This window comes from Oenanthe melanoleuca, chromosome Z (genome assembly GCF_029582105.1).
Source record: "Oenanthe melanoleuca isolate GR-GAL-2019-014 chromosome Z, OMel1.0, whole genome shotgun sequence".
Taxonomy (NCBI): Eukaryota; Metazoa; Chordata; class Aves; order Passeriformes; family Muscicapidae; genus Oenanthe; species Oenanthe melanoleuca.
Genome location: NC_079362.1, coordinates 55,956,915 through 55,979,966, shown reverse-complemented (window position 1 = coordinate 55,979,966; position 23,052 = coordinate 55,956,915). Strand labels below are relative to the sequence as shown.

Below are 23,052 nucleotides of genomic sequence, written 5' to 3'. Positions count from 1 at the left end.
ATCACTGATTTGGAGGGTAAAATGAACAGCATTCACTCAAGACACAAGATGAATTATTTTTTTGTTTAGACCATTAAATTGGGCTAAAAAGGGCAATTGTACTGGAACTTGTATTAGATTGGTCCCACTTACCTCTCCCATGTGACATCACATCATCTTTACAAGTCATCACATCAAATCACATAAATACCATTCCAAAAACCATCACATGAAAACATTCTATGATAGTACAAAAATCTTTATTTTTCCTAAATTGAAAAAATCACCAAAGTTCCTCCTCCTCTGCTAATAAAAGACAAACTTGGTTTTCCAAAGTTTTACTCGCTACAGATATACAAGAGTAAAATTTTTGTACTCAATACAATCAAATACAATACAATAACAATGGCCACAGAAAAGACTGAGATTACATAGAATGCCAGCATTGAGTCAGAAGGTAATTCTCAACTGACATCACTTAGAAGCTGTAGAGATCAACAGAACAGAGACCCATTAAAAACCTTTATAAACTAGGTCTGAATAAGTGAAGACAGATACTGTAAGGCAATATAGCATAACACAAAAAGCATGAAGTGAACGGTGCAGACTCAACACCTGCTGCACTTCGCACAGAAAGATGTGTCAGCTTTCCTAAGTGTTTACCTTGCAGCCAATAAAATTGTTTGCAAAGGCTCCAAGAAACACACAAGGCATTACACATTCTTGAGAGGATACCTGTCCGTTAGCTCCAAATGTTTGCAAGGCCATGTATCCTACACATTACAAAAAAATACTAAAGGAAATTGAGACAACTTTAGGCAATCTAAGAAATCTAAACCATAGAAGTAATGTAGGAAGCATGATTTTTAAAGTAAATAGGAGTGTTAAACATCTTTGTCTATTACATGAATTAGCATCTTACAGAAACAGTTATAAAAACCTTCCACAATGCAGATCTTCATATAACACTGAAGGCCAACTGTAAGCAGTTAACATAGATTCCTTTTTTACTTTTCCTATGTTCTTAAATATCCACTTAAACAGAAAAGAAATAAAAACTATTCAATGAGAAGTGATGGTTGACAAAAAAGCTTCCTATGAAACCTTAGTATGTCCTAGCCGTAAATGAAAAGTACTGGTGTTGTTTTGTTTTCAAGTGCATGTGTAGGTTACACTACTTGTGAAAAGCTTGGAGGCGCATTCTCTCTGGGTCTTGTGGATGTCTTAGGGCAATTCCATATCGCAGCAGCAGCTCAATATAAGGTGGCCAAAATGACTCATCGATACTTATGTAAGGGTCATGTGGTGTGGTTATTAATTTGTTTATCAGACGCTGGAAAACCAAAAGGATAAGGTTTAGGAAATTAACAAAACAGCTAGATTTTTATCTCCTTTAACCAAATTTATACAAATTACTGTGATGTACGAAATAAAAGAAATAAAGGACTACAGAAGAAATATGAAACCTGTTCAAAGTAGAAAAAAAGCAAAGGATTTCCAATTAACTTCTTAACCTCTTTTTAAATGCAAAAATTAGAACCAGAATCCTCTTTTTTTTCCAGAATAAATGCAGATTAAATGCAGTATCTAAATACAGAATTAGTTAATGGAGTTGAAACAAAATCTTTTGCCATTCTTTTCCAGTTCATGGAGATCACATTCATGCCCTCGCAATATTGTTCATGGAGAGTACTGCACACATTACAGATTAAATAAACTAAGCCATCCCTCTTTCCATTTATCCTAGATATCTCATCTTTCTACTCAGAGCTTTTAAATGTTGTACTTCCCAAATTTCAGTAAGTACAAAATATTGTTTGCCCCTTAGTGCTAAATACAAATTCAAAATCCTTGTTACCAGATTTTATATTTTTGCATCCACTGCTACTAATAAAAGACCCAAATAAATAACTGCTCTTCTTTCCCAGAACATTCTGAAGAACAATTGTTCCAGTTAACATCTTTTGTACTTCCAATTATGAGAATTTCCTCCAAATGTATTACTCTAGACAAATTTTTACTTGGTTTATTCTGACATCTGATACTCCAAAATAGCCTTTATAGCTGTAACTTTAATCTCAGAAAACATTTTTCAAATTGGGACTTAAAGCTAGAATGACACAACTCAACAAAGAAAGCCCTTCCAGAAAACACAGATAAGGGACACTGACACTTTAGGTCAGGATGCTGAAATTCAAAATGAATCTGAATTTTTCTAATACTGTGTTCTTCCAAATGGAAATAAGGCATTACTTGAATATACTCACATTTTCAGGAGATTAACAATATCAGAAAAATATGAAGGACAATTTTAAAACATTACAAGAACTTTAAAATTCTTTTTCTGTAAGGGCTGTGACTATCCTAAATTCTGATCGGTTTTCAAGCTCTGCCTATTTTGGCATTAACAGGTATGCTGAGATATTTGAAGTATGTAAAATTATTTTGATGACGTAAGCCCAAAGCCTGGACTTTAAACTATAGTACAATGTCATAGTGATTAGATAATAGCATCTTAATACCAGAAAGTTTTTATAACATTTTGCCTCAAGAAAAAACATTTTCCCCAGGACATCTTACATATAGAAGTCTAGAACTGTCTAAGGAGGAGGAGGAACAGAAAATTTCACTTCAAATGCTGCATTAACGACTAGAATTATGCTTTGTAATTCACATTCATAAATTGTACTGTAATTAAAAATTCACACTAAGCAATGCTTGCATACTTAAAAAATCAATTAGAAATGCATAAATCAGATTAATTGATTTCTTTGTATGAATTAATAATCCAATTAATGCACAAGAGCATTGGTTCTTCTGAGGCTACGTATTAATTAGTCCTTCTGTTAATGTATATTTCAGAAATATTTTTCTTGAAACAGCATAAAATAGAACATGAAATGGACCAATATTTTGTGTTAAACATAGTATTTGTCTCTCCCAACATGAGCCACTAAGGCACACAAAACTTCAAACTAAATGTTGTAAAATCAAGAAAACAGAGACAGTTGTTCTCCAGCCTAAACTGAACATTACTGCCACATCTCTTGTAACAATTTGGGGTTTACTTTGAAAGGAATTAGAATAGAAAACTGACCCAGTTTCATAGAATCGTTTGGTTTGGAATGTAGCTTAAAGACCATCTCATTCCAAGCCCCCTGCCAGGGTCAGGGACACCTTCCACTAGGCCAGATTGCTCAAAGCCCCATGCAACTGGGACGGGGCATCCACAGCTTCTCTGGGCAAGCTGTTCCAGTGCCTCAGCACCCTCACACTGAAGAATTTCTTCTTGACAGCTAATCTAAATCTCCATTCTTCTAATTTAAAATTATTCTCCCATGCAAAAAGTTGCTTTCCATCTTTTTGTAAGCCCCCTTTTAGTACTAGAAGGCTGCAATGAGGTGTCCCTACAGTCTTCTTGTAGACACAACATTCTTAATCATTCTAGATTAACTGTCTTAACTAAATGCCACATACTGCTGTTTATATTAATAATAAAAGCTTTGTGATTATCATCATCATTACATCTGAGTATTTAAAAATTTCTCAAATCTCTACATAGTAAAAGCATCTTACCTCTAAAATATCTTTCAATGCTATCAGATTTACAGCTGGCTTTGTAGAAGACCTCTGGAAAGAGAACGAAATTAACACAACCCCAAACTAGCCAGGAAAAATGTTAACTGACAAAGTAAAATAATTACACAATTATTTAATTGCATAGTACACAACAGATGAAAACTTTTACTTAGATTGACGGAAATACAAGGTAGCATTTAAATCTACCAGTTCAAAATCCTGCACTTCAAATGTAACATTTTTTGAATTATCAAGAGAGATTAATCTAAAGTGATCATAATGTTTTTACCTGTATTTACATTTAAATAAAACCAGGTACATCACATTTATAATGTAGTACAGGAATTTTATGAACAAGATTTGTTAGAGAAAAAAATATTTTTCATGAGGTTTAAATAAATGTTTTTAACACAAATAATACACAACTCAAGATTTCATTTCAGAGTACCTTCTTTTTTTTCAAGATTTGACTTGCTTTGATTTCAAGTAAAAAAATTACCAAGGTTAAGAAACAGAATAATTAAAACTTTTGGTGGAAAAAAAGGGCAATGATAAAATATCACTAGAAGATTACTTGTTTTCCTTTGTAGCCAGCAAATCAAGCCATTTGTTTATAGAGATTCCTTTGGCAGCAATGTCAGAGGATCTGCTTGTACTGTTGCATGGTAAATGCGATTCTTAAATTCTCCAATATTATTCTTTTTCTCCATGCACTTAAGTTTCAACAAAATAAAGGAGATAGTATTTCACTAGCTTTCTCAGCACTGCTGTTGAATATATCAATTTAAGTCCTAAGATATTACCAGGTGTGCAGCACCTTATACAAACTCCACTTCTGGAACAGAGTAAGAATACAAGCAAGAAAGAAGAATAAGTTGAAGGCAAGTTCTGGATCCTTTTTTCCACTCAGTTTGTAATAACATCATCTGCAGAGAGTCAGAAGTTTCAGTTTCCAGGGAGAGCCTGCTCCATGGAAACTGCAAATTCTGGAGCTATGGCCCAATAATATCTATCAATGTGCCTTTATCTTGATACTCAGCCAAGGAAATAGAATCTACATTACCTGTCTGCAAAAAGTTCCTTAGAGCGAATATGAAGGTACTTCACAATCTCTGCTGATATATTTCCCTAGTCAAAATTACTGCTAATACAGTTAGTACTGCTGATCATGTAATGCTTATAAAGTCATTAAGCAGGATGCTCAGCATTTCATTATTTAGCCTGAAATACACCTTCTTAACCCTTCCAGTCAGACAGATTTGCATAAGGAATATTCCTCAACCTCTGATTTTTTGTATTATCACTTCAGAAAAAAAATTTTAAAAGTCAATTTTTATCCTAGATTTAAAATGCAAGATAATTGTTTCTACAGTCACTGCCTTTATTAAAGGTGTTAGGCCATGGCAATGGAAGCCAATGTCAGCTGCTCTGACCCAGTCCTCACTCCTACTCCCATCCCACATGCATGTTGCCAGGTGAAAGGAGGGTGAAGCCAGACCAGCAAGGCTTGGAGCAGTTCAAACTATGTTGCAACCATGTCCTACAGACATCAACCCTGCACATCTGCCCTCCTACAGAACCACTGAGAATGCAAGATGCTTCCACAAAGTGAAGTAAAATTACTGATGTCTAGAGTTAAGAGTTTGGTGCTGCTAGTTTGAACCAAGCTGATAATAGAAGTGAATGTGTTCTTCAACATAGCAGCAAATTTCAATGCCAGTGATTACAATTTGTATTTCTGACACTCAAAAAATGTAGGCAAAAATGGCTGGCTATCCTGTGTTCACAGTCAATTTCTTAGATGCAGATTAGGGGGTACCTGCAGTTAAGCCAAGTATTCCAAGTGAGTCAAAAGATACAGAAAAGCTATGAATTCACTAAGAGTGAAAAGAAGAAAGACTTGTCAGAAAACAAACTGTGATTAAGAGTTCAGGAAATGCATAAAGAAAATTAAAGCTAAGAAAGACAAAACCTTGTGTTGAAATTAATCAAAGTAGTTTTTTTATTTAAGTGATTGGTGACAGCCAACATGGCTTCATTGTAGACCATCTGCACTTAACAAATTTAGTGGCCTTCTACAAGAATTACAGTACTTGTGGAAAAGGAAGAACAACTGATGTCATCTACCTGGATCTGTGCAGTGCATTTAACACTGTCATGAGTTTTTTTCTTAAATTGAGAGACTGAGAGCAACATGTGTCATATTTACTAACAGCAGTAAAGGATGGCATTGGTATGCAGAAAAACTAAAATTCAACAAAATAAGATATTTGCATAATACCTCTGAAAATTAACATAATGTCTTGACATCTCCACTTGGTATTTTTATGTGCAAAATATGTGCTTATGTGCAAAACAAAGATTTTTTTTAAATGAAAAGATTGGGATTTGCAAATTACAGACAGAAAAAGGTAAGGGTGTAATTTGTTGCTTTGGTGATGGGTGTGAGCTAGTATTTTATTTATAATATTGTTTCATAGCAGGTTGTAAAAAAGATGAGTCTAAGTGAAACAAACTATGAAAAAAAATACACAATGGGTATTACTAGGATAAGCTAGGGAATTGAAAAATACTATCTTACAGAAAAACATGAAGGCATTAATTAGCAAAACAAAGAAAGAGGGGACATGAGACTGCCACCATAAAAATATTTGGACGAATAAACAGAAGAAAGAAACAGAGCTATTCTAAGGAAAATTCTGGTGTAAGAATACCTGTGGATCTGTTAGATATGGATAAATTTTGACTGGAAGCTAAGAGATAGTTTCTAACCAGAGTAATGAGGTATTAGAAGAAAAACCACAGGAGAAACAGTAGTAAAAAATTATGTATTCTAGAATGGAGCTCAATGATAATACTGAAGAAATTATATTATGTGGTTACCAGGAAACTGGATTAAAGAAGTAATTTCTACTTCTGTGATTTTAAGTATGGTTGAAATCAAAATCAAAACCTGCCTTTTTTCATAGCTTTTTTGTATCTATCAAATAGTAATGGTAATCGTTTTATTTTTACTGTACATTTTGAATTTATTATGCAAAATATTCCCTGCTGCCAATTTCCCCTGAAGTTATAAGATAATTTTTGACCCAGTTTCCCTGAGCAAAATTTGATGGTTAACATTCCAAACTACTCTGTAATTATAAACACTTTTCCTTACTGTTACAAAAACATTGTTAGACAACTAAGATTTGCTTTGCCAAGGAAAATAGAAATCTACTTGCTCAGTGAAGTAAAAAAAAAAAAAAAAAATCAATTTGGACTGAACCCCACACCATTCCCAAATTCGGTACAGCTTGCAGCTGCTATGTATTGCTATGCACCTCATTGGGTAAAGGATATAAGCATTAAGAAAAGAAAATACTCAGTGGTATTAAATAATACAAAACAACCTGAAAATTGTAAATTAAAGCTAGAGGATCAGCTGTAGAAACTATGCTTATTTCAAAATACAACTGCAGCCTCAATGCTAGTGACTTTATACAGATATTGCATCTAACTAAATATAAACTGAACATTTTAGATTTAATAGATAAAGAAAAGTCTTACCTTCTTTTTAGTATTTTTACATTCCTCTGGAGGGGGAAAATGTTCATCCAGGAGTTCACCCAAAGTACTCAAGAGTTCATTCTTAAAGGTCTTTAATTCCAGTATTTTATTTTTCAGTTCACTGTATTCTTTGACTTCCAAACTAACAGTAAAAACATAGCAATAGAACAAAGGATCAAATCAAGTAACTAAAAAGTCCTTCATAAGTAAAAAAAAAACCTTATTATCTGTTAGAAATTCAACATCTTTAACCACAGGATACAGAAGCAGCATTACTTTCATGTTTCAAATATGGATTACTGAGCAATTATTTGATCTATTAAACAAAGCAAGGAACACATTTTAAGATTTTGCTTGCTCATTTGCTCCTCTTGATTTTTAAATTCTTCAATTTATAACTCAAAAATGTAGAAATACCTTTCTGCGGAAGGTTGTCCAACTTGGGTTTTTGCCTCTTCTTCAGTTTTAGTAAGAGCAGCTATCATCTGTTCCTGTTCCTCATACCACTGCTTTTCTCTTTGAAACATGAAAATTAGAAAATGGCAAAACAGATAAATAGTTTCCCTGGGCAGTCAAAAAATAAAAAAGAAAAAAAAAAAAGGAAAAAACTTTACAGCATTCCAAAGTCCAAATTATTGTATTACCTTTCCAGATCTTTTTCCAGCTTTTTATTCTTTGACCGAACTGCTGACAGTACCATTTCAAGATCATTTTTTACTTTCTGCAACTATAAAAGAATAGAAATTAAACTACTGTTTTGCAGGTAGCCTAAGCTGTAGTATTTTTTTCTATGTAAGGCTACATCTGTAAACCTGATAAAGAGGGACAAAAATCATCCGCAATTTCTTAATAAACATTAAAATCCAGTGCCTTGGTTCAGTTTAGGTTTGCCAATTTTAACATGCTCAATTTCTGTTGTGAGATAGGATTAGGAGCAAAAACAAAGCAGTCTTAAAGCTTAAAAGGGCGTAAAGAAAAACTTTAGTAACAACACAGAGAAAATAAGAAATTCAACATAAGAATTTTTCAGACCACTCCCTCGTTCCCCCCACCTCCCACACTTTCTTAACAACAATATACAGAGACACTTCAGTCAGTCCTTCACTGAAATAATTTTTTCAGATCACTTAAGGGAGAACAGTTTCTTCTTGTTTGGCTACAGGGATTTTTTCCAAGAGAAAAATAAAGTTCTCTTGTGTCTTCACTTTCACCAATAGCAGCCACCTGGGAAAATCTGCAAAATTGTGAAACTCGTCCCATTTTCACAGCCTTCCCAGATCTGTTTTTGTGGGTATCCTGGGGTGACTTTGTCATGTTGAATTGTATTCCCATTTGTCTGTAGCCCAGAAGTAAGTTTTGTACCTTTAAGGGTGGTTTTGAGAGTGAAAGGGGGGGAAAGAGAAGTGGTGGAATGTCTGAGGTGGTTGTTTTTCAAAACATCGAGATAGGAGTTCCATCGCTTCGTCTCCTGGATAGTCGCCATGGTGGACAGCTCTCCTTTGCTTTTAGTTTTTGACTGACTGAAGCAGAGAAGTTCCCTGGAAAGTTTTTCTTCCTTTTTTCTTTTCCTGGAATTATTTGAACCCGCTCTGGACTGGGGACCCAGGGGAAGCACCAGGAGCTTGCATCTGCAGCCCACAGGGACCTGGCCTGGGCAGCAGCATTTTCCAGTGCCAGAGGGACTGATAACAGACTGAGCCAAGCTACTACCCACAGGATAAAGACTTTCTGAGTTTGTCATCTCTTTAGAGCAGCTAGAAGTTTCATTGTTTGATATGGATTTTTTGTGCTGGGCAGTGTTTTGCCTGTAGAATAAACAGGTTTTTTCCACTTTTCGCTGTGGAAATTTCTTCCCGAACCTGCTTGGGGGAGAGGCCACTTGAATTTGCTTCCTGGGGGGGGTCCCTTTGGAGGTTTTCACCCAAATATGCCCTAAACCAGGACAGTGGGCCATGTCAAACTCATGGGTATTACTTTTAAGAGTAAGCTGTTCAAAGGCAAAAGGTCCCTTCATCTCTCTTCCCTTAAATTTCTCTGTTCATACTTCATTCTCAGGAACAGAGGTCCCCCCTCTCCCTCGGGGAAAAGGATCCTTTTCTCAAACACTTCAACCCCCACCCCCCCGCCCACCACATTTTCTCCATGATTTACAGGACTCCTCAGTGCAGTACAGTCTACCCCATAGCTTACAAAAAGATTTTTTTCAGCCAACTTTCATGGCATCTCCTCAATCTCTTCCCATCTGAAACATGGCTCTTACTTTACTAGCTTTGGTGTATACTTTCTGCTTTATTTCCTCTTTCGCAAGGGAGGATAGGAGGTCTGCAAGTCTTATTCAAGCACTGGAAGAGTTAAAATTTCACACAGAAGATGCAGGAGGCTGGGGCAGGCCATGCCCGGTGGCTCCTGAGCCCACTCCTGCCTGGCCTGATGGGGGGGTGGGAGCAGGCCGAGCCAATGTTACCGGTAAAAGGCCGGAAAAGAGAGCTTTTCTAATGTTTTCTTGCTTTTACCAATGTGATTCATGGAGCAAAGTAGCTTCTCTAATTGGTTCCCCAGGCTGTTAATTACTAAATCAGCCTCCAATTGGTTCTATCAATTCACAGAGGAAGTTCTCATGGAAAAACTTCTGAATGTGCCCTGCCCCCCAGATTGCCTTCAATGCAAAACCAGAACATCCAGTTTAAATGCAGGAGCTAACCAAAATGTCACTGTAACCAGTTGCTCATTAGTGTCTTCTTGAGTCTCAGAGAGCTTAACAAAATACTTTATTTTACCTGAAGCAGATTGTGGAGCACACACACGAACTGCTAACAAATGATTGAGGAGAAAATGTCTATGGCATCAGGGCTCTATTGTCTAAGTTACTGCAGGTGCTAGCAAGAATGAATCCACCCTACTTGCATCACACAAAATTTGCAGAAAATAAAGGTGCATCAAAGAAAGACTAACTGCATCCATTAATTAAATGATCTCCAGTGCTATGGATATATCCGCTACAGGAAATATGGAGAAATAAAACTACAGTAGTCAGAAGCTACAGGCATCTAGAGAACAGTGGACTCTCAGTGGGCTGTCTTTCATAGAATCACAGAATCGATAACGTTGTGTTGAGGAATACATCCAGTGCAGGTAGCTCACAGTACAGCTGCACTGGGAGCTGCACACTGAGCTCTGGGTTGAGCTCTGGCAAGAGCCCCAGGCAAGAGGCCATGAACTGCCAACTCTGCAGAACAAGGGCCCGGGGACCTGTGGCCCTGCCAGGTGAGGGGACATGGAGACATGGCAGGAGCTGATGATGCCTGGACTTTCCTGCGTTTACACTGTGAGGGCATAAAATCCTTTTGTCCTGGGTCCCACCTCAGAGACACCTAGCTCAAGCTGTTATTCTGTTACTATGCCACGATTAAATTATTTTAGGGATTGGGATGTGTGAGCCTAAGGGAAGAAGGAAACCTAGGGCTGAGATGGTAAGGAAACCTGATGTCTTAGGCTGCGATACAGGATGTGAACCAAAAGTATGTATTCTATCACCATCTGGGCAGTGATCATTATCTCCGTGGGAGATATTCTCTGCTAGTGGGCCACCTGTTAAAACCAGGTGGGGCAGTCATCTTTATATTTTCCACAAACCATCTTTCCTCCAAGAAAATATCTCCTGTTAATGGGCCATTTAGTCCCACTGCATGACTGATAAAATTACATCATCCCATTGTGAGATGCTCCAGCCAGGAGGAGGAGTCTGCTTTTCCTACCTAAATAAAAACTGAGATTTGAAACACCAAAGCAGCCTATTTTCTACTGAATTCCAAAGGAAAAGTGGACCTTTCCACATCATCACTAAATCTTCGGGAAAAAAACTGCACCTACAGGTGCAGAGGTCTACAGGATTTCTGCTTCAACAGAACCACATCTGCCACTCCAAGGAGACTGCAACCACCATTTAATTTGACTGCTACCAAACACCCTGACTGACAGAGTGTCAAGTTGTATTCTGACTGTGTTTTGGGTTTGTTCTTTGTAATACTGTATTTCTATTTTAATTTTCCTAGTTAAGAACTGCTATTCCTATTCAAACATCTTTGCCTGAGAGCCCATTAATTTCAAAATTATAATAATTTGGAGGTAAGGGGTTTACATTCTCCATTTCAAAGAAAGGCTCCTGCCTTTCTTAGCAGACCTAATCTGTCTGTATGAGTGTGAGATGTTTAGCAACCTTAGTTACTGACACTGTGGTTCCTGGATTATTGGGCAGGGAAGTTTCCTTAACCACTGTGAGGGACCACAGTGGGTCCTGTGGTCCAACCTCCCTACTCAGCCAGGAGTCATCCAAGAGCACAGGCCACAGGTTGCATCCATGCAGTTTTTGAGAGACTCCAGGGGAGACTCCACAACCTCTCTAGGCAATCCATCCCAGCGCACAGAAAAGCAGCTCTTCCTTGTGTTCTTGTGCATCCCATTGCCTCTTGTCCTGTTGCTTGGCATCATCGAGAAGAGCCAGCTCCATTCTCTTCAGATACTTGTATAAATTGATCAGGTCTGCTGTTAAAGCACTATGGTCTTCTACAAAATAATGTTTCTTACATAAGCCTATGATTTGGATGTATTTTTTTCTGCTTCCATACAAAATAGGAGCACTTGAGAATTTAGCTCAAAGAAATACGAATTCTGAAAATATGCTCCATATGTACAACATCTGAAAAAACCTGTAATCCTCAAATATCAGACCAACATGCCATAGCTATCTACACAGGAAAATCAAAGTGTATAACCTAACAACATTTTGATAGTCACTTTTAACAGCAGTGGGGTTTGCTGGTGTGAGTGATACCAGAAGGCATTACACACAGGAATATTCTAAGTCTTGTTGTATTCCTATGTCCCATCAATACAGTGTAATGTAACCCGCCAGCATTCTTGATTTGCTTCTTCTTCCAATGGAGGAAGTCAACAAACTATTTGCAAATTATTACCACAGAACTCAATGTATAAGATAACTAATTTTTCTATGTAACACACAATATTACTTAATTTTCTAGTAAGAATAAAATCTAACATATTACAACATTTTGTTTAAAAAAACACAAATATCTTAAAGGGAGGTGTCAGAGGATAGGGTCAGGCTCTTTTCAGTGGTGACAAGTGATAGGACAAGGGGCAACAGGCACAAACTCAAATACAGAAGTTCCATTTGAAAATTAGGAAAAACTGCTTTACTGCAAGGTGACTGAGCATTGGAAAAGGCTGCCCAGAGAGTCTGTGGAGTGTCCTTCTTCAAAGACATTCAAAAGCCACCGCGACACAATCCTGTGAGGCACGTAGGGGCAGGGTTTAGTGGTGAATTTGGATGGTTGGACTCGATCATCTTAGAGGTCTTCCTACCTAAACTACCCTATGATTCTATCTTCAGAGGCCCCTTCTAACTCCAGCCATTCTGTGGCAAATTCCACTTAGCAACTAGAATTCAGCCGCAGATCATCTTGAAAGCACAATTCTGAGCAGATCTTGCCCAAGCACTTGTGCAATGTTAATTGAAAGTAAGCCTGAAAAGTGCAGCGTGTAGGCTTCAGTCTTAAAAATGGGCCTTGTTGCATGATGTTAAAGATGATGGCTAAATCTTTGTAAAGCACATCAGCAGTGTCTACGGCATGAGATTTCTGTCTCCTGAGGGCATCCAGCACAATGGGACCCTAATCCTAAGTGAAGCCTTGAAGCATTAATGTAGCAGGGATGTTGACTATCACATCATTTTTGTTGCATTCAGGTAAGTTTGTTGAGCTACTGTGATTAGATGGTGTGTCCAGAAATAAAACACTGTTTACTGTGCCTTACTCACTGACTTGTGCAATAAGTCAGTTTAAAATCTCACTTGTTACAAATAGGAAATTTTACTAGTTATACTACAGGGAAAAAACCGCATTAGAACAACACAAATGGCTGCAGGAAAATACACAGTATTTTAGCAGTAGTCCACCCTAGGAACAGTGATAGGAAAATGTAGCAATTGCATATATTAGTTTTCTTTTTTCTGAACAGAATTTTATTGTCTCTTACAAACAAAAAGACTTACCTCTTCTTTTCCTAATTCTAACAGTACATCTGGATTGGTAGAAATTACTGAAAAATAAAACGAATTTGTTAATTTTTGCACTGGATAACAAAGATTTATTGATACTGAAAGCAGCCTGGCTAGAGAGAAATTTTTGTACCTCCTAAAAAACAGTTTGGCTCTCAGCAGCATTTTAACATCCTGCTGGGCTAACCTACTATCACTATTCAGCAAGTTAAAATTAGATTGAGAAAAGTGCAGTATTAATGCTTGCGTGTCAGTTTTTTGTACCTGAACTAGCTCCAAGTACATTGGTGTAGGTGCATAATGAATAAAAACCACATTTCTACACACTTCAAGAAAACCGAGCCTGACTTCTTCAGCAGAAGGAATTCAATCAACATTACCAATGTGGGCAATCAAATTCTTCCAGTCTTTCAATTCCTTGTTAAACAGCCACCCAAATGCTTGATTATGATGGCAGAACCTAGTTTTAATAACTTCAGAAGCATGTCACCAACCTTACTGTTCACAGAAACAGCTGTATGTAGGGAGATGAATGGCCCAGTAAGGCCAGTATCCTAACTAAAATACAGCAACAGCAGTACTTAAGCGAAAGCAAAGTACAATTCAAGAAGATGGAAATGTTTCCCCAGAATGATTCTACAAAATGCAGTGGTTTATGACTCATGCATTTTCAGAATAAATACTGAATTTTGTTTTTTACAGCACTCAACAGATTCCAGTCAATCCTCAGATCCATGTCAACTTGCAGCTTCTGCATAAACATATGAATTTTTGGAACTATTTCAATACATTAACAGGAGAAATTAAAGCTATTCTAACAGATTAAAATCTTTATAAGACAGGGTTTTTTTTGTGCAAGTTTGGGCTTGAAATCTCTAATCTTATAAATAATTATTTAAATTAAAAATTCCTTTAACAAAAAGGAAACCCTTAACCCTCTTATGACAGCATGAATCATCTCCTAAATACACACAGTCCATTTAATAAACTCAGAAAAGTACTTTCTTTGGTAATAGTATAGTATTTACCTCAAAAAATTTTAAGAAGCTTAAGATTAATAATTTTAAAAACACTGTTCTGAGATGAAAATCAGAAAAACTACCAAGTTAAAAATGCATTAAATTAAATGTTTCAATAAAATTCCTTTTACTTGGAGAATTACTGTTTCTAAATCTTGACACAATTTGAGTATTGTGCTTTCAAAGCTTAAGAGCTGCAGGAGATAGTGGTCTGTGCTTTATTAGAGTGAGATTCTTTATTTACATTAATATCCTACCTACACATGATAAAATTCATTGGAGTACTTTTATTCACATTCACTGGCATATTTGAGTAATTAATATATTGAATAATTAATATACTGAAAAAAACCCCATGTAATTCTTCCCTCGGCCACTTCCTGCTGACATAATCTTTATAAGCCTTCCCTTATCAATTACTATCAATTTTTACAACTGCCTAGTAACACTTCTTTATTTCTAAATACCTAATCCTGAGCTCATGCTTGCCATTCAGTATTTATATGTGTGAGCATCAGAACAGAAGGCCCTGTCTTCCTGGGAAAGAAATAACTAACCATAATGTAGTGAAGGAACAATGAAGATCTAAAACACTGGGACAACACACTCCTTCTGCCAACTACTGCTGTAAATTCACTGGTAGCTCAATAAATCTTTTTCAGCTGTAGAATCACTACACTTGCAAAAATCAAATGTCAGAATTGCCTAGTGATACAAAGTACAATTACTATGAAAAATACTACCAGATGCTAGGAATGTAAAAGCAACTATTATGCACATGTTTATACAGAAACTCATATTAAAATAAAACAAAAAGGTATTTGGCAGAATACTGCTACTTTGCAAAGAAAAACAGAAATTATGCAGAGACCACAACTGTTCAAAATGGTTTAAAATATGGTTGCTTTCACTTGCTGATTTTACAAAGGTAAAAGTTAGATTTTATTTTTATAAGCCAAATGCTTTAAAAAAGTTTTAATTCAGCTGATTTAGCAGATCTAGAGCTATATAAATAATACCAGAAATTGAAAAAGAAAAAGAGACTAAAGTAAATGCTTTGCAAAAATAAAATTTGCATCCTGAATTCAAGTCTGTTTGCCAATATTGTGCCCAAAAAAATGTAGAACTGCCAAGTTATAACCTCTGAAAATAAGGTTTAAGATTGAAATGCTGACAGGTTCTCATTTACAGGAAATGAACTGGCCACTACTAAAAGCAAAAACCAAAGTAACAAGACAGCCTGACATTCATGCTCTATTAGTAAATTGTATTAAATCAGTATTTCTGCTATTTCCATTTAGATAAAATCAGACAATGTTTTCAATTAAGTAATTCCTCCTTCAAAACAAATAGTAGGTAGAAAGAAGCCAAGACAGAGAAGTAAGAAAAATGGACTCCTCATTTTCATACAAGCACCGTAACTATTTAAATTCTTAGCAGCAACTTTTTTTCTTCCACTGAAAAGGGAACCAAAAAAGGTAGATATTTGGCTGTAAATTATTAATTATAGATAGATTATTTCTTTATAATAAAATTAAGATTTCTAATAAGAAATATTATCATCTGGGAAGAAGTGAGGATGGTTGAACAAAGCAAGTCAGCAAGCCAAAAAAATAGGCCAAGGGTATTTTTAAGCCAATAACTTGAAGTTTAATATACATATTTTAGTACAGAAATCTAACTGCCTCAGGTATTTTACTCAGATAAAAACTAAGTTCCTTCAATTAATTTGCTTTAAGACAGCAGCTTATTCATGAACAGCAGCCAGGAACCAGTATGTTCCAAATTCATTCAATGACATGCCTTTGGTCTACATTCCTCAGAAGCACTGGAGGCTGACAGTTCTTGGAATGAGGCTTACAACACTGAACTATGAATTCATTCTAATAGAACAACAGTATCTATTTATAAGAAAGGAAAAATATTTTTCCAAGCTTCTCTTATTTAGTGATGAGATGCAGCGAGTACATAGACTTTGAAAAAAGTTGGAGAACTGCCTCTAATGTTGATCTGAAAAGGCATTTCCATTTGGCTAAAAGACAAAACATTGGAAATCACCACATGCTGTCTGTAACACATTCCTATAATTTTGCAAATACTACAAAACCAAGCCTCTATAGGCATACAAATATTCAAGTGAATCAATATAATAATTTAAAGATTAACTAGAAGTTTTACTGGATTGACAGGTGCTAACAGGTCCTTGACAGGAGACATAACCATGAGGACTACCAGAATATTAATGATAGTGTAGTGTGAACTGTTTTAGGAATCTTCACATGGGACATCTGAAACATTACTCACACTTAGATACTGAATGCTTTTATTTTCAGTGTCTGGCCACATCAGTCTTGCGAGAGAGTGAAATCTGTCAGCAGTGGTGCTTATGTACAAAGAGAATTTTGAAGAACCGAGGAATTTATACTCTTGACTGATAATACCTAACAGACATAAGAACTACCACTAGTCTCAGTGGATGTATGGCTAATATATCAGCTTCTTGAAAGACAAAATGAAGAGAGTATCATTTGCCTAAGTATTTCTGTTCTAAAAAGGACATACAAATAAAAGATGGAGAAAAAGCAATCATACAGAAAAGAATATGAAGAAGGGTAACAGGATAATTAACTTTTCTTATTTGGCTAGAAGATCTGCTAATAGTTGTTTTTCCATTTAACTGGCTGATGAACAGTAGTATGAATCATGCACTTATTTGTCCAGAATCATAGGATTCAGTTATAGTGGAATTCACTTTTAATTTCAAGTCAGCTTAGAACTGAAGTGCAAAAATTATGAAGAAATGAAAACATATGTGCTACTTTTTAAAGTAGCATTAAATTTATTTTAATTTTTAAGTAGTTATGGAATGAAAATACAATTAGCAAACATTCAGTATACTCAGGGCCTAGATGAAAGAGACTTTGCAGAAGTGTATGTAAGAATTCTTTAAAATAAAACAGTTACTTACTTTCAGGATTTTTCATTTGCCACTGACGATGCTCCGCTGATAAAGCTTTCCACTGCAGCATTAACAAGGAAAGCTGTGTAACAAGAAAATAAGCACCTCTTGAAGCATGTTGAGTTGCACTAGCATAAAATGAGGTATAACAGGATAGAAATTGAGTTATTAAGTAGATACAGCAGAAAACAAAAGAGCATTTATTACAATAGAACCTAGTTTCTTCAAAATACAGTCACTCACAGCAATCAAGAAATGTTTCTATTATTTTTTCAAAAGGGGGAAATGAGAAGGAGTCAGAGTTGGCAGAGTTGTGAAGGTCCTTCAGAGGAAGGTTCATATAGGTAAAGAAATGCTTTCTAATGTCATCTCTGAACCTCCTTAATAGATCTTTGAACCACTCCCATACATAATATCATTGGATATCAGGGAGAAGATATCAGCATTCCCCTATCCCTTTCCCTGAGGAAGCTGAAGAGAGGAATCAGTTCCTACTCTACTAAAAAGAGAAGCCCAAAGTCCTTAGCAGTTCCTCACAGGACATGCCTTCCAGCCCTCCCATACCTCCTCTGGATGCACTCAAGGATCTTCACAACCTTCTTAAAACTGTGGGGCACAAATCTGCCCTGAGCACTGCAGGTGAGGCTGCACAGCACTGAATACAGGGAATAATGGCCTCTCTTGTGGCAGGCAGTGCCATCTCAAGGCTCCTGGGATGCCGTTTGCCCTCCAGGCTGCCAGGGCACATTGAGCTCACCCTGAGCTGCTGTCAAGCAGCACCCTCAGATCCCTTCCTGCAGGGCTGCCCAGCAGCCACTCCTTCCCTGCATTTTTGGTGTTATTAAATGCCATGCCATGCCCAATGTTCTAAACTAGCTAGATCCCTCTGCAAGGCCTCTGGTCCCTCCAGAGGTCTGGAGTCATTAGCCAGCTAGCTTATGGTGCATTCCAATCCTTCGTCCAGATCACCGACAATCAATGGAACAGAGCTGGCACCAGAGCTGCACCCCATGAGCTCTGCCCTTCAGCCAGGTCTTCACCCAACACACTGTGAACCTGCTCATCCCACAGCTGCACAGATGTCCAGAAGGATGCTGTGAGGGACAGCATAAAAATGACATTTAAGAAGAAGAAATTACATACACACTGATTAGGAAAAAAGTCCAAATAGGTACTGAAGTTACACCTCTTTTCCTCCCATTTTGCTGCCTATGTTAGCCATTTATCAGTTGCATTTTTCAAAGTTAGTAGGAGAAAATCTGTCCTTATCTCGATCCACGAAGCTTCAGTGTGAGGTTCTCGACTTCTCGTACTCTAAGGCACCAACTCCGGAGCTCTTAGGCTCCTACTTCATTGGGTTACCTTCTAAATAAGCAAAGCAGCTACTAGTTAAAAAGGTTATTTATTTCAAAGCACATCAGTCTCAAAAGGCAATGGCAAAAAAGCAATGGCAGAGCAGTGGCAATAAGCAAATGGCTAAAAGCCCCAACTCTCCCCAATACATACTCTTACATAGGATTTTTCCAAAACACTAAGACACAAACTCGGACCACCACTGTGTAACCTACTAGAATTCTAGTTTCTTAACACGCCAGGTTACATATACAACTATTCATACAACCTATCTTGCCCTGTCTGAAAAATGTAAGCAATATTCTTACTAAAGTTTTATTATGTCTAAGTCCTGTTTACCACTGTGGGCCTAAAGCCTCTATTGAAAACAACAGTATGTTTCTCAACCTTCACTAGAACTCACACTGCTACTGTGGAATCTAAACCTTTTACTTACTAAAAGCATTACAGCTCCTACTAAAACTTACGAACTTGCTTCTACTTAAACGTCTACTTTATATGTGAGTGGCTTAATATACTTCAATCCAAAGGCTTTAATTCAATCCCTGCACTCTGATTTCCTCTCTGAAGAATTCAGAGAGACCCCTGACTCACTGACTCAAACATTTCAGTTATATTTCCTCTCCCCTGTCCAGACGAGGAGATGAGTGATTAACAGCTAAGCTGGCAGATAGGATCAAACCCACAACAGATGCACCTGAGGGAACTGGCAGGTGAAGTGGTAAAGCCACTATCCATCATATTTGAAAAGTCATGGCAGTCTGATGAGGATCCTGCTGACTATAAAATAAGACACATAACCCATATTATTAAGAAGAGAAAAATAAAGATCTGGAGACTACAGGTTCGTTAGTCTCACGTCTGAGCCCAGTAAGACCATGGAGCAGATCCTCCTTGAAATTACACTAAGGTGTGTTGAAAATTAAGAGGTAACTGGTGTTAAGCAACATAATTTTAAGGGGAAATCATGCCTGACAAATTTGGCGGCCTCCTATAAAGGATTACAGCATTGGTGCATAGGGGAAGAGCTACTGATGTCATCTATTTGGGAGTTGAGCAAAGGATTTGACATTATTCAGGACAACATCCTTGTCACTAAACTGCAGAAACACAGAATTGACAGACAGACCATCAGTGGGTAAGGAATTGGCTGGATGGTCACACTCAGAGGTGCAGTCATCAGTTCAGCATCCAGGTGATCAGTGATGGCGGGCATTCCTTAGGCCTTGTTTCTGAGACAGGCATCGTGTAACACCTTTGTCAGGGACATGGACAGTGGGATCAAGGACACCCTCAGCAAGTTCACTGACAGCACCAGGCTGTGTCAGGCAGTTGACACACTGCAGGGAAGATATGGCATCCAGAGTGACCTGGACAGGCTTGAGAGCTGCACTAGTACAAAACTTATGAAGTCCGACAAGACCGAGCACAAGGTCCCATACCTGGGTCAGGGCAACCCCTAGTATCAGTACAGGATGACTGAGAGCAACCCTGCAAAGAAAGACCTGGGGATCCTGGTGGATGAAAAGGTGGGCACATGCACTTGCAGTCCAATTGTAACCCCTGCATCAAATGCAGCACGGCTAGCAGGTCAAGGGAGGTGATTCTGCCCCTCCACTCTGCTCTGGTGAGACCCCACCTTGACTGCTGCCTCCAGCTCTGGGGTCCCCAAGAAAAGAAGCATGTGAACTTGCTCTGGAAGTCTGGAGGAGAACCACAAACGTGGTTGGGCTGTAACACCTCTCATGTAAAGACATGTGTGGGGAGTTGAGGTTGTTCAGCCTGGAGAAGGCTCCAGGGAAACCCTCCAGTGACTGAATGGGGTCTAAAAGAAAGAAGAGAGATTGTTTGCAATTGCATGTAGTGATAGGAAAAGGCGAGATGGCCTTAAGCTGAAAAGAGGGCAGGTTTAGATTAGATATTAGGAAGACATTCTTTATTGTGTAGGCACACAGACACTGGAACAGGCTGCCCAGAGAAGTTGCAGATGCCCCGCCCCTAGAAGGGCTCCAGGCCAGGTTGGATGGGGCTTTGAGCAATCTGATCTAGTGGAAGGCATCCCTGCCTATGCCTGGGTTAGAACTAGATGATGTTTAAGGTCCTCTCAAACCCAGGCCATTCCATGATTTTACAGTCTTAATAGAAAATGAAATATTTTAAAAAACCCACTGTCTTACCTTGGCATCTGATGGTAGCAATGTCTCTGTTCCTAGAAGCATTAACTTGCTCTGATACTTGGTAGAAAAGAAAAGAAATAAAGCACAAAGAAAGTTTGTTTACTCTTCTCTTTTGTAAGAACAAAACACAATTCTTAGAAATTTAAACATAACTTTTATAATATAGGAATAAAAGAATTTTAACTTGGATTCTTCCACATCCCTTATACTCTATCCCAGAAGAGAAAATTAAGAAATTATTTGAAATCATAGCACAGTAAAGCACAACTTAATTAACTCTGAAGGACAAAAGTATCAGCTAAGGAAAGATGTATCCTTTCAGTAAAAAGGCCAGTTATGAGGGAAAAGTTCATAAGAGGAAAAGCATTGAATAGATGAAGAACATGAGAAACTGGGAAGAGAGTCATGGACAAGGCCGAACAGGGAACCTGCTGAGAAGTTAACACACATTCAGCTACTTTTCTGGCTCTCTAAACAGAGCAATCATATTATAATACATACTTTTAGTTTTAAGTCATTTAGGGCAGTACAGTTCAGAAGTGGTTTGATACTACATCAGCTCTCAAGACTGCAATGGGTGTGAAATTCAGGTCAGCACAAATATCCAAGGCATGAACAAGAGACACCAGCTAAACTCTCTTTTTTTCTAACTGCCACAAATTTAACCTGCCCCATAAAAAGGCAGGATGTATTCCACTAAGCAGCAGAATCACTACGCAGTACTTTGTAAACCTTGCTGTTAACATTTGGGTACCAGAACACTTCAAAAGATTTCTGCCACAAAAATTGTTAATAATGACACACAGTCATTGGAACATTACATGTAACTATACAGCCTGGGAGCTAATTAAATGGCTATTAGTTTAAATCTTTTGCTGAAACATGAGTGCATTCAGGATGCAAAATCCAAATAATAAAAATTCTACTGTTTTCATCCTTCCAAAAATAACACATCACTTCTTGCATTATTTTGAGCATGCTGAGAATGAGATTCAAGATATCAAGTATTTTCAATTAAATTCAAAATAAGAAACATTCAGATTTCTCTTCTAATTTGAAAATTTCAAAGGAAGTTCAGGTCCTCCAATGTGGTGCCAAACAAAAGTCCAGAAACTCGAGACACAGAATTCCCTGCCACTTGCTACATGCAAACTAACCTGAATACTCAACAAGAAATAAATCTCATTAGTCTTTTTAAATCAACCTGTGTAAAACTATTGCATTATCAGTTGTCTCTACTTCGTTCTACTTTAAGTTTGGAAATACTTTTACTTCAATTTCTGGTACTTTAATGTTTTGAGTCAACAACTCAGAACACAAGTAAATACCACATAAGAACAATAACAAACTGAGTGAAGCAACTAAGACTGAAAATACAATTTAAAAGATGACTTTTCATCAGATTCAGCTAAATCTTAAAGGAAGAACAAATAAGGTTCCCTAAGAACCGATAGAAAATCGTCTTTTCTGGGAATACTGTAAATAAAAATAACCAGCCCTAAACTGTTATTTGTTACATATTGTACCATGTATTAAGAGAGAAATTTCAATCATGACAATGTAACTGTCAGTTTACATAAGGGGAAACATCTCTATCCTCCTCCGCCTCTCTCTCCTCCTACTCTCTCTCCCCTCTAAGATCCAAAGGACCTGTGAAATAGAATCCCATCTTTTGTGAGGCTAAAGAGAGAAGGGTATCTGTATGCTGGTACTACCGTAACACGAGTAAATGTTTAATTTTCCATAATTCTAACATATACTCCCACACTAACTAAATCATAACATCAGCACATTGACAATATAAGGCATTCTTCACCCCTGGCAGCACTTCTACATTTGACCTTTCCAAAGATCTTATTTCCTTTTTTTTTGTTTGTGATTTTTGTTTGTTTGGGTTTTTTAGTTGGTTTGTTGATTTGGTTTTATTTGAAGTGGTCTCTTTGGAGGGGTGGGGCAAACATGTAGTGAATAAAATAATTCTGAAAAAGCTTTATAATAAACCTGGTCTCTCATTTATATTTGCATACCTCTTCCATCTCCTTCTGAATACTCTGACATTCATCCAAGAGTTCTTCCTTGGCATCTACAGGACCAGCTGCGTTAGTGGTTTCTGATAAACATTCAGCCTATTAACAAGCAAACAGAACAGTTATCACATAGATCTACAATAACTGATTATGAAATCATACCTGCCACTTCCGATCAACCATGTAATAGAACAAGCTCCCTTAATCCAAAGCTTCTAGCTAGCTCCTCTATAGTTCTAGAAAGCACCCAGCCATTAAGTAAAATCAGCTAACTATATAACTAAATTAGAAGACACTAATAATTTGCTTTTTAAATTTAATTACAAAGTTCTAA

The 23,052-nt window shown here is 37.2% G+C and overlaps 1 protein-coding gene across 1 annotated transcript in view; it reads right to left on the bottom strand.

Annotated features, from left to right (window-relative positions):
• Nucleotides 1-301: 301 nt before the first annotated feature.
• The window catches only part of CENPK (centromere protein K), a 25,275-nt gene continuing 2,524 nt past the window's right edge, over nucleotides 302-23,052 (bottom strand). Inside the window, exons 2-10 of the mRNA XM_056513112.1 lie at nucleotides 22,719-22,817; nucleotides 20,692-20,748; nucleotides 17,171-17,243; nucleotides 13,178-13,224; nucleotides 7,752-7,834; nucleotides 7,525-7,623; nucleotides 7,108-7,249; nucleotides 3,556-3,609; nucleotides 302-1,312 (exon numbers count right to left, since the gene is read on the bottom strand). Coding sequence (XP_056369087.1) covers nucleotides 1,154-1,312; nucleotides 3,556-3,609; nucleotides 7,108-7,249; nucleotides 7,525-7,623; nucleotides 7,752-7,834; nucleotides 13,178-13,224; nucleotides 17,171-17,243; nucleotides 20,692-20,748; nucleotides 22,719-22,817 — 813 coding nt within the window. The 3' untranslated portion in view covers nucleotides 302-1,153. The remainder of the gene's footprint in view (nucleotides 1,313-3,555; nucleotides 3,610-7,107; nucleotides 7,250-7,524; nucleotides 7,624-7,751; nucleotides 7,835-13,177; nucleotides 13,225-17,170; nucleotides 17,244-20,691; nucleotides 20,749-22,718; nucleotides 22,818-23,052) is intronic.